The following is a 17,970-nucleotide window of genomic DNA, read 5'->3' on the forward strand; positions in this document are numbered from 1 at the left end:
AACAGAATGTTAACACATGTTAATAAATCTGATGCTGTGTTTGCTTACCAGTGTGTACCCTTTTTCGTTATCCAGAGCTGGATACTGGGCCATATATTCTCCTATAGATAGGTTTCCTCTCACTAATTCGATCCACCGCTGACTTGAAGTCAGCTGCCAATATTCTAGTACTTTTGGCCAAGGTTGAGAACTGTTCCTTAGCCACAGTAAAGCATCATGAACCTCAATGGATTCATCAATTTCTAAAAAGAAATAGATTTTTTTTATTCGACCGTTTTAAATAAAATATATTCACTAAAAAAACAAAACAAAATAAGACCAAACCATCATTTTCTCTTTCACGTTTTTTACCCTTTCGATGCTCTTTTCTTCCTCCTGATAAAATCAAATTCAAACGGATAAGTTTCCGGCGTTTATTATACCACTTACTGTATAGTTTACCCTTTCCAGTGTTGCAAATACCACTACTAGGATCTATATCAATGTATATTTCCTATAGAAAAAAAGACAGCTAGAGAGAAGTAAATATAAAGCCTAGATATATATATATCAATTCAATATAAAGCTATTTAAAAGGCTACATAACAGAATTTCAATAAAAATCCTTAAATTAAAAAAGAAGTTTTTTATAACTGTATAAGAAATAAAATTACCTTTGTTTCAGTAGGAAAAATCTGTAAAATTTTTTGTGAAATCATATCAAGCCGATCACATGACAAGCTGAAAGCAATGTTTATGCAATATAGAGTATTCAATAAAAAGCATTTCAGTATAATTATAAAGTATAGGTGTTAATTACTTTTTAAAACAAAATTCATAAAAAGCAGAAGAACGATATAAAAAGGTTTGGGGTTGAGAAAAAATAATAAGAAAAAATAAAGTTAAAGGTAAGAAAACATATGATGTAGTCCATAATTTAAGAAAAAAATTCAGATATTTCTTTAAAAGAAAACATGAACCAAAAATTTCTAACCAATAAAGCATACAGTAAAAAAAATTAATATTCCATGATGCATGTATAAATAACAAGAAAATACAAAGTTTGACCGTAGGAGTCTAATGATATATATACATATATGTACTAGCTTAATGATATATATGTTTGGCACATAATATCACTATCTATCAAGAAATTTTCAAAGAAGAATATCTAAAAGTCTAATAGACAGTTTAAAATGCAATCAACTTAATCCTCTTGTAGTAATTTTCTTGAGTGACACATTTAATTAAAGTAATGATACAACTATCATGCATATTTATTAATTAAATACTATACAACTTACCGCTTGTCCAGGTCATTTTTCAGTTCTGAATTAATAATAGCCTCAGTTAGATAATTTCGATATTTGTTGTTTAATTTTTTTTCTGTTTCATAAGCCTGAAGTACAATTCGTCCTTTATCACTACTTTTTAATATTGATCTCAAGTCCTGCAAAATTAAGTAGCAATTATATTTTACTTCTAATAAAAAATTAACTTTTAAATTTAAAATTATCTTAAATTTTAAAATTACATAAAAGATGTCAATGCCTTCAGTACTTTTACTTTTATATTTTTTAATAATATTTTTCAATAAGAGGAATTGATTTTATAACTCACATATTCAGAGTTTTCTTCATTTTCAACGTCATTTTTTGATTGATAAGGAGTTTGAAATCTTCTCTCTCTCTCTTTTAGCTGAGTTGAAGAAGGTTCAATATTATTTCTATTATTGCGTGTATTATTATTCAATGTTACTGCACCATCTGCATTTATAAAGAAAATGGCATAACTAAAAATAATATAACTCTGCACAAAAAATAGTGTTATAGTGAAACAATATTGATCCTTTACCAGTAACAGCTGTAATTCTGGTTTGTAACTCTTCTGTAAGATCCTCATTAATAAGATCCTCTGTAAGATCCTCTTGTACATTTACTTCAACCTCAGTATTGATTATGACCTGTTCAGAAAGCTGGATCTCCTGTAATGTGAAAGTAAAGAAAAAAAGAAAATAAATATCTTAACTATCATATTTTTTTTACTTATTTAATAATTTTTTTATTTTATTACCTCAGTATCTCTTAATATGTCAATGGGATCATGAATTTGTAAAATCTCAGCGTTTTGGATCTGAACGTTTTGGATTTCAGCTTTAAATTTAATATTAAATAATAGCCTTTCCCCAGCCAGTGGAATTAATTCACGTATTGTATCTTGATCTATATAAGGAAATACTTGCTGAGTAATTTTTTGATCTATAAGCAGAGCAATCTTCTCTTAAAATATGTATGTGGCACACAAACTAAAAGACATATTTAATATTAACTATTTTATTTCTACACAGAAAAAAAGACTTCTTGTTTTGAATATCTTTATTCTCAACATATAAATCTTGAAAAGGGATTATATAGCATTAAATAAATAAAAATTACCTGTTTGTTTAATATTATATAATTCTGCCATGAAAAATATATTATTTATTCAAGAATAATTTTCTTCAAAAGAAAAAACATGTTAGAAGTATATGTTCAAACTAAAAAATTATTATAATAAAATTAAGACAATAATATTATATTCTTGAGATAAACTATTATAATATTAAAATAAAATTATATTATTGTTGACATTTAATTAAGATTATCGATCAAATTCTTCTAAGAAAATTATATATTATTGTTTTTACATGAAACCAGTGTTGGGCATTTATCATAACGTGATCATATGTAAGATTTAGATTTTTAATTATCTTAATTAAACATTAAAAATTTAATCAATTAATTAAATACCGTACTAAATAACAGTACTAAATAACTAAATACCTTATATAAAACATATATGTACTTAATTGCATTAATTGATTACATTTATCATGATTATTTATATTATAGCTTTTTAGGCAATTATTTTAATAAGAAATTTAATCGATTAATTTTCTTATTAAAATTAAAATAATTGCCTAAAAATTTATAATTAAATACTCAAAATTTTATAATATAAATGATTAATGTAAATAATGCAATTAAGTATTAAACAATATTTATAATTACTCGATTTGTGTGTGAATGTTTAACTAAGATAATTGATTAAAAATCTTATTCTCATATATAATCACATTATAATTAATATCAAATACTATATGAGATGATGATCGCATTAATTGAAGTATATAAATTTTAGTTTGATACTAATTTTTTTTCTGTGTACAAACAAATGCATCATACATCAATAAAATAAAAAATGTAATAGACTAGCATATTTTGTGAAATCTTTTACATCATAATAGAGGTAATTATTTTGTTAAAGTAAAATAGGTTATGTGTCAAAAACATGAAAATAGGATTAAGTAATTCTTCGGATCGTACAGAATTCAACTAGAGAATGATGCAACAAACAGTGAGACAAAGAAATGAAAAAGTAAGGTTACTAATAACATGAAATGAAAACATTATGACTTACCTTTGAATGCTTGCACAACTTGATTACTCAAACCCCAACGTCTCAGCCGCTCGGAAACAGCATCTTGTTCGGCTTGTTTCTCTTCACCACTCATTTTACTGATCACAGTTGTGGAAACGAAAGGAAAACGAGCGCACATTAGAAGTTTGCCGTTACGACAAGCCGAAACATGTGCTATCGCTGCGCACTTTCGTCCGCGCATTTCATTTGCTGCAGCAACAAATTCGAATATTTTAATTTGTTGGTGGTGCAAAAAGCATTAACAATAAGAACTATTATCGACATATTTGTTGAATTTACTAACTGTGTCAGTACCTATGTCAAACAATTTTGTAATCAGAACAAAGAGGGATGAGCAAATGAAATTTGTTGCACAGACGATATGTGATATGTTAAAATGACAAAAAAACGGATCATTGTTTGTAATGGTAGCGAATTTATCGTATCCTGAACAAATCATAAGTCAACAAATGAAAATTTGTAATTCTTACAAAAGTATTTCTCTCAGTGCGAGTTTGATTTTCGTTTCAGCGCTTCGACTTTAAGCACTTTCGAAAAACGTAATCGCATAAAGCACACTACACAGTATATCGTCGAGGCATTTTCACTTTTCAACGTCAAACAATGTTGATCTGGCTTTTGAGTATATTTATTCAACCAACAGTAACGAGTGCCCGCGCGGTGCGGCAACACGCGAGCTATCAACTCCCAAGAGATAACGGAAAAAGAAGCGAAAAAGTGTTTCGCGTAGGAGAAAAAAAAAAGAACCGAAAAAATCGTTGCGGCATCGACGTTGTCGAGATGTAAATCCGCGGGAGCGATACTTTTTTTTCCGCCGACTATTTTCATACCGCGTCGAGGTTTTATAGCGACGAGATCTCTCCGTTGGACGCGGGCGTGCGGACGACATGCGCGCGCGCGAGCGTCAACTTTTTGCGCATTTCGCATCTGGAGCTCCTTCGGACTACAATGGCAGCGGCAACCCCGGCGCGATATACAACAAAGTGCGGGTTAATGCCGGCGGTGGGTGGCGCCGGGTCCCTTTTTATCGCGTTCCGGCTGGAAACAGCTGCGAAAAGTAGAGTCGCCAAGCCGGCTTCGCCGCAGCTGTGACGGGAAAAACGAGTTTAATGCGATTTGCGGCGCATTGAGCAAAGAAAAGAGAGAAGTGCGTGCGAATACCCATATATATTATACAGAAAAATGCCTTCACCCGCGCCTTCGATAACTACGCTTTTCGCCTGCACATAAATTCCCTTGAATTGTTATAAAAATTTTAATTTCTATCTCGATACAATGATTAATATTTGCAGATATTTGAAATATATTTTACAAAAAATATTCCAACTCACACAAGTTGTAAATTGTGTAAAAAGATAATTTTATTCTCGCGGGAATTCCGCATCCTGCTCATCCTTTTTTTCTCATACGAGACAGTCCTAGATTCTTTTCGAAAAATTCTGAGAGCAGTGTCGTGAAAAAGGAGCAAAGTAGCGTCGGTATCATGCTGCAAGTGGCACACTTCTCCAGTTACTTTTTTTTCCAATTAAAACTCTACCGCCTCCGCTGTTAGTAGAGAACGCGATAAGGACGATGTCGACTACGACTATCGTGGATGCAATTAACCGGCCAGGTCGCGGATGATCTCCGTCGGGAACGCTCATTCGGAGCACGTGTGTACCAAACATATATTTTATGCGCGTGAAAATAATTTTGAAGTTTTGCGTTCAACGGCGTAACGATGATTGACTACTGACGGCTGCGGGACTAATTTAGCTGTCGCCATCGTCATCATTCTCTGTCCGCCAACGAGACCAATAATCGCCCACAGTTCCAATTTCGTCAAAAGGTTGGCTTGGCGGATCTATGAGTCACCTGTTGATGAGTGGAAGAACTATTTCATCGGCATTACATGCCGATTTTCCATAGTTTCCTACATTCTCTATTATGCAACACGCATAATTGCAATTTTGCTCCGGCTTTTAATGAAATACAAAGATGTATTGTATTCAAAAAATCTATTGTATCGTTTTTCATTAACATTCCGTTAATATTATATCGTTTTATTAATATTAATTTAATAATTTTATTGGATGCAATAAAATGTGGAATATTCCGCGATCGGTATGTTTCCGCAGCCATTTCGCAAAATCAGAATATCATCTGTGACATACACGTGACACGCTGAATATTAACAGAGCAATTAATATAAACGACAGATGCATTAAAGTGAGAGACTGTAACTATTAATTTGATTATATTAATCCTGTCGGGACAAGCGCCAGACACTAGAACCTCATCGACAATTCGCGCTTTACTCTTGCATAATTTGCACGTCGTGCGCGTTTAGGGGGATGCTCGTAAACCACAGGTTGCCATTTGGCGTTGCGCGGCCGTACGGAAGTAAAAGCGACAGTAAATATACACTTATAACAACGTGGACGGCTGGCCCGGGCGATAAAAATGCGCGAGAAAAATGCGCGAATGAGACGGGAGACGTGGCATTTTGCATTTGCCGCGTATGCATTATGTACAAAAATCCCATGCAAAAAAACACTGCGCTTGTTTTCGCAAATAGCGCATATTTGTGAAAAACAACGGCCGCTTGACTTAATTGAAACGTCCACGCTTCGCCGTTGTTCACCTCAACTGATTGAAACCAGTATAATCACAATTGAAGTCGTAATGAAATGCAAGACGGTGTTAATGCGCTAATTAAAGTTTCGGATGTGATTTGAATAATATCGTGCCAAAGCAATTGAGATAAGTTTCTTCCGATGTGTATGCGACAATTCTTATAATTTATTTTTTTTGTTGCATGTAGATTATATTTTTAGTAATAACAAAAATAGTGATATCAATAACTTATTATTTTCTTCATACTCTACTTTCAAATTCAATATTTAATACAGATTGCAGCAGTATTTCCGGAGGCTGCAATTTCAGTTCAAATATAACTGGCTTTTTAAAAAGCCTTAGGCACGACAATAACTACGTCTGTTGTTGCTATAGGGATGTTATTGCGTTTCGATAAAACATATGCAGAGAGTGATCGATGTATCAGGGCAAAAGAACGTCCACGCAAGTACAAAACAGTCCAACAACATATGCATATAACACTTCAAGCGCTGTGAAACACCTGTATATATAAAATGTGTACAAAGCGAAACCTCAGGGTAAAGTGACAGCGCGAGAATGGATATCGGAAACAGTTTAATGGATTTCACGGATCCGGTTTTTTTTTTTTTTTACTTTTAACACACTGGATTCCTCGACGTGTACATTTTATCACATTTTCTGACGTCTCTATTATTCGACGCAAATCGATTATATGACGACTGAGAGATTTCTTGCTAGGTTTTTACGCGATTAAGACTTCCCGTTGTGTATTATAAAGATAATCACGTAAAAAATTGTGAGATTGTTCGACACAACAAACTTTCTTACACTTCTCCATCCTGGATATTCTTGAATATACATTTTCTTTTCTTTCTTGCTTTTATGTTAATAAAATTAATTAAGATAGTATAAATCTTTTTGTTTCCTGCAAGGATTTGAAAACAACAAAGCAAAACATGTATCGTATCTGATGCTTTTTGATATGGCTTATCCGATAAACTAACATTAAGGGTCGGTCTTGCGGCTTCTCGTTAAAATATAAAATATCAAGAACCAACAAGCAAAAGTGCAAAGTTCATTCGCCCACGCATCTACGAAGTGCAATATGCACTGCCGATATAGCAGCTTGTTAAACTCGGGTTAATAAAACATTTATTGCGCATTTAATTAACCGGTTGACAGCGCGACATGCCTTTTCTTGCACTCACGTCATCGGTCTCGCGCAGATATTTTCTCAATAGTATTCAACGGAAAATGACTTATCAACAGAGATACGCGGGCAAAGTCGGGGTCATAATAGTCGTGCAACACATTTAATTGGAATAAATTACCGTCCATTTAATTTAAATGCGAATCAAACAAATTAAATTAAATTCATCCCGCGCTAAATAAGGTCGGCTGGCAATCGGAACAGGAGGGGTGGCCATCCGTAAATCCGTGAATTTGGGGCACGAAATAACCAAACCAAATTCATCAAATTAATTGCAAGTGGTGCGAGCATAGCTTTGGGCGAGCGTACGCGCGCGTTTCAGATTAAACGTGCGTTCCTTCTAGCGCGAGACAATTCCCGGATGGCTAATAAACGCGACCATCAGCGGCGAGATTGCGGCGATGTTAGGATTAATCGACATCTTGCAATAATCGATTCTGAAATCACCACAACAAGCGTCTTCCCGCATCTGGCGCCGGCTCCGCAAATTATTCGCAGCCGATAATATCGATTGCGGAATGCTCGATTATGGCGGCGAATAATTGGCGCGGATACATTACATCGCTAATGTATTGATTTCGCGTAACAGTGCACACACGTTTTGTCGCATTAACCGGCACGCGGTTTGGGCACACGTAAATCACAAGGCCGGATGAAAGGGCTAAAGACATTAGCTCACGGAATTGCGATCTGTGACATGCAATAGCGCCGAGCTCATAAGCGCGCATTATGTGGGTGTTATTCGCCGATTACGTATTACCACTTAAAGCCTGTGTTTGTTACACTCCAACGCTAACGTTCGATTAGCATTTTGATCGATGGCGCTTGAAAGTTTTTTCGGACGATAATTGCTTCCGAAATGCAATAATCAGTCGGTCTGTCCTCGAAATTCGCGTAATATTAAGTGATATTAGATTTGTGCGATAATAAGTTTTCCAACAAAATAAAACCAAGTCCAGTACGATTACTAGTCGTTATCTGTTATTTTTACAACGAGGAATTCCTACGCGTTATCGTTACACCGTCATAGAAATGAACTCGTCTGTATGTTCGTGAACCTAGCATATCATTTTCCAGCAGATCAAAAATAAAAGAAAGTTCTTGTCGCATGCAGTCGAGTTCTATAGTTCCTTATAGTTTTTAGTAATAGTTCTGGTGATTTTATCCAAAAAAACACCAATCGAAAAAATGATCTGCTAACTTCCCGTAGCAGATCATTTTTTAGCAGATCAAAAATAAAAGAGAGTTCTTGTCGCATGCAGTCGAGTTCTATAGTTCCTGATAGTTTTTAATGATAGTTCTGGTGATTTTATAAAAAAAAACACCGATCGAAAAAAATGATCTGCTACGGAAAGTTAGCAGATAAAAAATAGAGGACACTGAACATATATGTGATATGCTGGCCGTATATTGATAGTTCTGTTGATAATTAAAGAGTTTTCGTGTAGTTCTGAGCCAGTACATTGCTTTTCCAAAGAGTTCTGACGACTAAAATAATTAGAAAATTTTTTAACAATTATTTTACCCGAAAAACAAGCATTTTTGTACATATATGTGATATGCTGGCCGCATATTGATAGTTCTGCTAAAAATTAGACAGTTCTCTTCTAGTTCTGGGCGAGTACATTGCTTTTCCAAAGAGTTTTGACGACTAAAATAATTAGAAAATTTTTTAAACAATTAATTTACCCGAAAAACGCGCATTTTTGAGCTTATGTGTGATATGCTGGCCGTATATTGATAGTTCTGTTAATAATTAAAGAGTTTTCGTGTAGTTCTGGGCAAGTACATTGCTTTTCCAAAGAGTTCTGACGACTAAAATAATTAGAAAATTTTTTAAACAATTATTTTACCCAAAAAACATGCATTTTTGAGTATATGTGTGATATGCTGGCCGTATATTAATAGTTCTGTTAATAATTAAAGAGTTTTCGTGTAGTTCTGGGCAAGTACATTGCTTTTCCAAAGAGTTCTGACGACTAAAATAATTAGAAAATTTTTTAACAATTATTTTACCCGAAAAACAAGCATTTTTGTACATATATGTGATATGCTGGCCGCATATTGATAGTTCTGCTAAAAATTAGACAGTTCTCTTCTAGTTCTGGGCGAGTACATTGCTTTTCCAAAGAGTTCTGACGACTAAAATAATTAGAAAATTTTTTAAACAATTAATTTAAACTCTTTGGAAAAGCAATGTACTCGCCCAGAACTAGAAGAGAACTGTCTAATTTTTAGCAGAACTATCAATATGCGGCCAGCATATCACACATATACTCAAAAATGCGTGTTTTTCGGGTAAAATAATTGTTTAAAAAATTTTCTAATTATTTTAGTCGTCAGAACTCTTTGGAAAAGCAATGTACTCGCCCAGAACTAGAAGAGAACTGTCTAATTTTTAGCAAAACTATCAATATGCGGCCAGCATATCACACATATGCTCAAAAATGCGCGTTTTTCGGTTAAATTAATTGTTTAAAAAATTTTCTAATTATTTTAGTCGTCAGAACTCTTTGGAAAAGCAATGTACTTGCCCAGAACTACACGAAAACTCTTTAATTATTAACAGAACTATTAATATACGGCCAGCATATCACACATATACTCAAAAATGCGTGTTTTTTGGGTAAAATAATTGTTTAAAAAATTTTCTAATTATTTTAGTCGTCAGAACTCTTTGGAAAAGCAATGTACTTGCCCAGAACTACACGAAAACTCTTTAATTATTAACAGAACTATCAATATACGGCCAGCATATCACACATAAGCTCAAAAATGCGCGTTTTTCGGGTAAATTAATTGTTTAAAAAATTTTCTAATTATTTTAGTCGTCAAAACTCTTTGGAAAAGCAATGTACTCGCCCAGAACTAGAAGAGAACTGTCTAATTTTTAGCAGAACTATCAATATGCGGCCAGCATGTCACATATATGTACAAAAATGCGTGTTTTTCGGGTAAAATAATTGTTAAAAAATTTTCTAATTATTTTAGTCGTCAGAACTCTTTGGAAAAGCAATGTACTGGCTCAGAACTACACGAAAACTCTTTAATTATCAACAGAACTATCAATATACGGCCAGCATATCACATATATGTTCAGTGTCCTCTATTTTTTATCTGCTAACTTTCCGTAGCAGATCATTTTTTTCGATCGGTGTTTTTTTTTATAAAATCACCAGAACTATCATTAAAAACTATCAGGAACTATAGAACTCGACTGCATGCGACAAGAACTCTCTTTTATTTTTGATCTGCTAGAAAATGATCTGCTACGGGAAGTTAGCAGATCATTTTTTCGATTGGTGTTTTTTTGGATAAAATCACCAGAACTATTACTAAAAACTATAAGGAACTATAGAACTCGACTGCATGCGACAAGAACTCTCTTTTATTTTTGATCTGCTGGAAAATGATATGCTAGGTTCACGAACATCTCGTCTGTTTGCATTTTCACTTACCGCGAGTTCGAGTCGGGATTGTTAATCCACCTTAAATTTACATACGTGATGCCACATCGAATAATCGAATGTTTGCATAAGAATATTTGAATGTTCGAATTGTCAAATGTTCGCGCGCAATGATTGCATACGACGGGAATTATATTTGCCGTAGGATTCCGCCCAAGTAGATTGTAACTTTTGCCGCAATTACAACAAAACTTCGTATCTGTAATAAATTACGAGAGAACATTTGAAATACCGGTAAAATTTTTCGTAAAACTTGAATATTTTCGAAAAAAAATTATTATGACCAGAAATTAATATTACCATAAACCCGACACGATCCTCTTTAAATTATAATGTGTTCCGGCTCGAGTTACCAACATCGCAGATAATTATGGCAAGTGTATGATGTAACATCGGATCGGAACGTGGGAAATATTGGTTTCCCAACGTCCGCTGTTTTTCCAAATAACAGCAACAACAACAACAAACTACAGGAAGCTACGAAAGCGCCGGCGGCTGGAAACTCTGGCTGAATTAATTCAAGCCAGAAACAATTTCCGCAGGCCTTAAGGACGTAAGTGCTCGCGCGCTCATATCCGCGTCGGATTAGTCTAACCTGTGGATGGCAGGATTTTATCAACAATTACCGGTGGCGACAATAATTGCGCACCTTATCCGGCTATCCGAGTAATTACAGCCCTAATTACGGACGGCGAACGTTGCGCAGGGTCGCTTTGCTCGCAGTGTCAATGCGCGATTAGAGAAAATCGGTGCTTGCAAATCGTTGCGTGAATTATACCTTCGAAATTCAACGGTGCGTATGCGTATGTGTGTGTCTATCAATAAAATAAAAATTTATATTTGAAAACGATCAATTTATGACGCTGTTATTTTACTTTTGCATTAAACAGTATTTTTATACACTGGTTGCAATATTCCGCAATATCACTTTTGTTTTGTTCATCTTAATAATCATGAATGAAGAGCTCAAAACACAGGAACAATAGAATTACTAGCTATTCTTCGCACGTAATGAAATTTCGACGTGGGCGACAAAAAAATGCGGATGGCGCCGAAACGTTCGCCAATGATTTTTCTGATCCATGAAGCACGAGCGGACTGGTTGCCGGTCTATTTAAATATGAGCATGCTTGTGATGTTGAAATTACTCTCGTCGTGAATATCTATCGAGTGGTTAGGGAAAAGAACGCAAATTAAATAAAAATACGTTAGACCATATTTAAATTACATTACATGCTTGCCTGTGGTGCCGAAATAATTTAAAAAACATAGGAATTTGAAATACGCATATTTTTGAATTGTATTTCTTCTTAATAACAAATTTAATAAAACAGTTGTTTCTTAAAAATGCAATTAATTTATAATATTTATTTCAAATATATTAAATATATTTAAAAAAACGTTCTAGTAAACAATACATTACGTAAAAGTGGATATTATAAAAATTGAAAATGTATATAAAAACATATAAATGTTAAATGTTTTAATTTTATGCCTTTTTAAAGTCGATAAATGTCGAATTACGTTGATATGAGTTTCAAACGTAGGATAAAGGATTAAAAAAAAGAAGCAATATTGAACGCAATAAATGCGTTCTATATCGCACGCCGCTTAAAATTTATAATCCAGGCGTAATAAAATTTATACAGGCGTAAAGCAGTTTATTTATTATGCGTTACGTATCTACGGATTAAAAGACATCAGAGAAATTTATCCGTAGATATCCGATCGTGTCTTTGCGCGATTTAATTGTCATCGCAATAATGACAGATAAAAAGTCAAATCTGAATACGGTATTGATTTCGTTTTTAGCGTAAAGAACGAACGAAGCGATATAATCCATCTCGATGGTTCACGAGTGTGCTTTCCACACAAAGAGCTAGCAGAAAACCGCTTTTTTGTGCCGCCCACTCGCGGATTTTGTATTAATACTTGCTCCCAGGGACATTAAATAAAACGCGTCTGCTTCTCACAGTTGTCGATCAACACACAAATACTTTTTCAAACATTTCCACCGACAGAAATCTATATATGCTCTCACTTTTCAATCAATGACATTTCTTTCTCTTGCAAAAACATTAACAATAACTTTTGTGATTAAATTTTCTAAAACAATTAAATAACTAAAGATAAAAGAAAAATACAAAAAAATAAATTTGACCTTTTTCTGTTTTAAATAAAGTTAATTTAATGTCAACTTGTAAAAGTTGTAAAATTAGAGAAACTTATTATTAAACTTTCTTCGTTTTTATATACGTTTCCGACAAAGTAGATTCCTGATATTTGCATAACTTATTTAATTGAGTGAGACGTCACCCTTCTACGCGAGCGATTCCAGTATTATTCTGAAATTGGAAGAAAATGGAAATTACGCAATTGCTAAAAGGAATGTAAATAAATGAAGACGCGTGGAAGAAAAAAGCATCGCACGAATTTATCGTCAGCAATGCAGATATCGTATTTTAACGATAATGAGATAACGCAGAGAGGTACGAAAACCGGGAGAGGATCGGTCAGAGAGGAGAGCGAGAATGCGACGAAACTGGAACACGCGAGTTCCGAAATTCGTGGAACGTGCGAATGGCGCCTCATGACTCATCAATGAAAAATTCGACCCAGTTGTCACCGCGCGCGACGTTAATAATCTCGGTAAAGTCGCAGGAGAAACCAGAGGAGAAAAAAAAACGATGCCGACCTCAAAGAGAGAATCACCGACCTCGACCTAATCGCCAGAAAAGACGCGGCCGAAATCTTCTCGTCGACTCATACGTGCTGCGAATTATTCGAAAACTAATAAACTATCGCGTCACGTAAAGAAAATACGAAAAGATATCCGTGACAAAAAAATTTCGAAGAAATTTATAAATAAATGATCAAAACTGATAGAAAATAATTCATTTCTGTGAGAAATTGTTAATATTAGCGCAACATTAAAAATCGATACTGTCGGCATTTAATTAATTTAATAACTTTTCATGATATCTGCTTTGAACATTAACCGTTATTTTTGGTACAAATATATTGATGCGACAACATTCGCGCAGCATTAAATATATTTCGTCGATAAATTAATTTCTATTAAAATCTTTAGAAATTATTTACGGCATGTTTTTTATTCGCGTCATTATTTCGATGGCTATCACTTTGAGAGGAAATCATGATTTATGCGAATTGTGAATGAGACGCGCACGAGGGAATGGCGCGACGAGAAAATTTCCCTTCGCCATGAACTTGAATTCTTCTTTCCCTCTTCGGATGTCATCTTCTGTTATTGCCGTCGGGTCAACAGCATTGCTATCGTCGTTCCGACACGTCGCAACGGGATGATTGCTCGTCCAGTCGGAAAATTTCCGATCGGAAGCTGAGTCATGCGGCTAAAAATCAAATCACAGATTCCTTCCTATCTTGGCATCGGACTTTTCCGGCAAAGATTCACAGTCTATTTCTGCGGCGCCGTAAATCGCCGAAAAAGGAGGTAGAATCGCAGAATCGGAGCAGTTAACCGGCTTGTAATCGTTTAAGGTCGCGCGATAACAGCGTCGAAGAAATTAAAGACAAGAAACGAAACTATTACTTGCTTTCGTAATATTAAAATAAACAAAAAGAGAAAAGCCATTGAAAATATAAAAAACGATAAAAAGAGATAACATGATGTTCGGAGCTTCCTATTAATTCCAGGAATGTGTGGAATTTAACTCTTTCGTGAGTCACAAATTGTACAAATAAACGTTTGCGAAAAGCGTTATCATCACTTTTGCTACGCTGCACTTTTGCCGCAACAATTGTATTACGACGCGGAAAGGATACGCCCGAGAACGCGGAGAGAAAATAAGAAACCGGACGACATATGCGCCGCGGTAAGGCAATAAGGATTAAGCAAGGAAAACGACTGCCTCGGGGGAATTTACGATAACGCGATCCCAGAAACGTCGCGGGAAAATAAGGACGGTCCTCGCATACATCCGATTCTGCTGGAAGCGTTTTGTTTAAGCGATTTTCTTCAATTCTCTCATTTCTTCGTCTCAAACCGGCTCCTTTCGCCGTTAAATACGTGCATCCTATCGCGTCCATTTATTTCATCCTTCACTCGTCCTCTCACATGTTTAATCGAGAAAATAAACTATAATGAGCAGCCGGATGCTAATAAGATGTTTCAGAATCAAAAGGAGATTCAATTACAAAGCGAAATCGGTTTGAATCGAAGCATTGAGCCTGTTAATTAAATGTTTTTGCTGCATTTATACGATCAGTGAAACATTAGTGTATGTAAAGCTACACTAAATCCAGTTAATTAATCCAAACAGTCGTTGCAACTCCGTGTGTAACGTCAGAAGCTAAACTGCTGGAGGGCTTTGATACATAAGTCCGAAATATCAAAGATATCTCTGCGAAATCAAGAGACACGGTAGTGTCTCGCGCCAAGTTCACGCGCAGCGCGCAACGCAAGCGCAAGACCGACCGTGTATCTTTACGCGAGCCCGAAAGTTGAGACGAGCCGAGATTATCGGATCTCGATAACGGCTGGGCCGATTGAGTTGGCAATAGGCTCAATCGATAGCGCATACCCAAATTACATAAGAAAAGTCTGCTTGTTTTTGCTCTGTGTGCTTTATAAAAATAAATATATGCATTCAAAGTCGAGAAATCTAGAAAATCATCTCGCTAGGATGTATGTCGCGTTGATATGTATGTCGCTCGTGTCTTATTGGTCAGCGTCATTCTAACATGGCGGCGCTCAGACCTGTCAGCTCGCAGTTTTGATGTATATATTAATTACATTTATATATTAGTATCGATCGTAAAATGTATATATAACGTGTTGTGGAGACGAATAAAGATAGTGTATATCAAAAATAATAGTATTCTTCATAAAAAAAATTTTTTTCGATCTTAAAGTGCAGAAGTGTACACTCTCAGTATTCTGTAGTTAGTTAATTAGTGGACAGAAAGTGTACTTCGTGCAGATGGTGGAATCTGCAAGTTTCTGACGTTAGGTGCGCTGATGGCGCTGAGAAGCCGCGCGGCGCGCGCTTACGTTTGTTTGGCTATTTGCTCATTTAAATTTTTAGATGTTACATAGAAAAATATTAAAATTTTATAGTTATTTGAGTTATTAATTACTAAAGATGTCCGAATAAGCACGTATCAATCCAGCCTGCCGCCGAATGCAAGCGCGCGAAGAGATACAACCGCTCAGCGATTATGATCGCTTTCAAGCGTTTCAAAAATCCTCCTCCCTAAGTGATAAAAATATCGAAGTTGTTTTAATAGGTTTGCCATATGATTAAAATGTTTATAATCAGTACAGCAGCGTTACAAACTTTTGTTCTAGGTTTCCACGCACACAATCGAGGGACCATGTTTATGTGCTGCGCAGAACGCTTTACGCAGCACATGAACATGGTCTTTTGATTGTTGCGTGGTAACCCAAGCCAAGAATTGGTAACGCTGGAATACAGACTAATGCAGGCAGAAAATTATTAAAATTTTATAGAAAGAAAATTTAAGCATTTGTTATTGGCATTTAAAAATGTAATAACTATACAAAAATGAGTTAAAGATTTTTGGAATTTTAAAACAATCTATTTCTCTTATTTCATATAAAACACTAAATAAATTTTTACTATACGAACAATTACAATATCATTAACATTAATTTAACTTTTTTAATAAAAAAAATTTCCAATTAATGCATCTCAATATAATATTTATTTATTAAAACATCTTTTATTTACTATCTACATTGAGTTTACATTTTATAAAGTACAAACATTGTTTTTTTATCTAAATAAATTTTCATTAAGTTTTATGAATACTATTCGAACTCGTATTAAAAGCTTTGCATTCTAACACACACGAAAAATGGAGACATCTAATTCTACAGCCGGCAAAACTTCGTCGAATAACAATACCACGCGTGGTGAGAAAGTAAGTGCATTATAGCAAGTCATTTTATAAAATTAATTTTATACCGAAATTAATTCGTTTGGTGAAAACATTGGAAGATAGTTTTTCATTTACATTATACTCGTGCACAAAAATAAACTATAATATTACAAATAGAGAACATGAACTTTAAGGTACATCTAAATATACACGCAAACCTTCCAAAAAAGTTGTTGTATATATAAACACGCAAACCTTACAAAAAAGTTGTTGTGTATTTTACCTAACAAAAAAGTTGTTGTATATTTGAAAATCAACAAATTACCTTTTTAAAAAAAGGTAAAGAAAAGGCGCCAAGTGCACGCAAATCTTCCAAAAAAAAGTTGTTGTATATATAAACCTTTCAAAAAAAGCTGTCGTATATATTATATATTAACCTTCCAAAAAATTTATCTTCCACAAAAAAATGTATATATATTAACAAATAACAAACCTTTCAAAAAAAGTTGTTGTATATATAACCAAATAAAAATTTGCTATATATTCTGCCTATAAAAGAGGTGATATCAGAAAATGACGCCAAGTTTAAATAAAAAACCTTTCAAAAAAAGTTGTATGTATATATTTAAAAAAAGTTGTATATACCAAATAAAAATTCGCTATATATTCTGTCTATAAAAGAGGTGATATCAGAAAATGACGCCAAGTTTAAATAAAAAACCTTTTAAAAAAACTTGTATGTATATATATTACGAAAAAGGATTATATTTATTATATTTAATTATATTTATTATATTTATTTATTAAAAAATTTTTCAAATTTAATCAAAATAAAAAAATATTACAAAATTTCGCAAAAAACTTGGCGCTGCTGTACTGAACTACATGTTAAATACATCTTAAAATATTATAGAGAATGAAAATGAGCAATAATTTTACAATTTACATGATTAAGTGTTATAATGACTCAAACTGACCAGAGCGGCAAACGGCGACGCGATAGCCAATTAAACTCTTGTTCTTACGGTAAAATTGTAAGTTGATTAGCTATAGCATCGCCACTTGCCGCTTCGTCGCTCTAGTCTGTTTGAGCCGAAATTTGTTTGCATCGCTTGCTCTAACATGCTCCTACTCGTTCTAATACTCCAAACTAAACTATAGTATTACGTCACATATACTATAGATTAAAGTATGTTGGAATGATTAGGAGCATGTTAAAGTATTGCGATGCAAATCTTATGTAAGTTAATAGTTTAGTACAGCAGCGCCAAGTTTTTTGCGAAATTTTGTAATATTTTTTTATTTTGATTAAATTTGAAAAATTTTTTAATAAATAAATATAATAAATAT

General features: G+C 34.0%; 1 protein-coding gene across 26 annotated transcripts in view; it reads right to left on the minus strand.

Annotated features, from left to right (window-relative positions):
* LOC105670030 (phosphatase and actin regulator 2) overlaps nucleotides 1-17,970 on the minus strand; it is a 324,201-nt gene that overhangs the window by 36,320 nt on the left and 269,911 nt on the right. For 21 of the 26 annotated variants that reach the window (XR_010887957.1, XR_010887956.1, XM_067347498.1 and 18 more), the window contains 8 exons: nucleotides 3,439-3,648; nucleotides 2,053-2,237; nucleotides 1,834-1,963; nucleotides 1,600-1,745; nucleotides 1,284-1,429; nucleotides 654-720; nucleotides 325-493; nucleotides 49-242 (listed from right to left, as the gene is read on the minus strand). The exons of 4 other annotated variants lie outside the window; for them this stretch is intronic. Coding sequence is in view for 20 of the 22 variants with exons in the window: in XM_067347498.1 (XP_067203599.1) it covers nucleotides 49-242; nucleotides 325-493; nucleotides 654-720; nucleotides 1,284-1,429; nucleotides 1,600-1,745; nucleotides 1,834-1,963; nucleotides 2,053-2,237; nucleotides 3,439-3,648 (1,247 nt within the window). In the remaining 2 variants the exon portion in view is untranslated. The remainder of the gene's footprint in view (nucleotides 1-48; nucleotides 243-324; nucleotides 494-653; nucleotides 721-1,283; nucleotides 1,430-1,599; nucleotides 1,746-1,833; nucleotides 1,964-2,052; nucleotides 2,238-3,438; nucleotides 3,649-17,970) is intronic. One more of the 26 variants, XM_067347497.1, reaches the window with a different exon arrangement.

The sequence above is a fragment of the Linepithema humile genome, chromosome 1, assembly GCF_040581485.1.
Source record: "Linepithema humile isolate Giens D197 chromosome 1, Lhum_UNIL_v1.0, whole genome shotgun sequence".
NCBI classification, from domain to species: Eukaryota; Metazoa; Arthropoda; class Insecta; order Hymenoptera; family Formicidae; genus Linepithema; species Linepithema humile.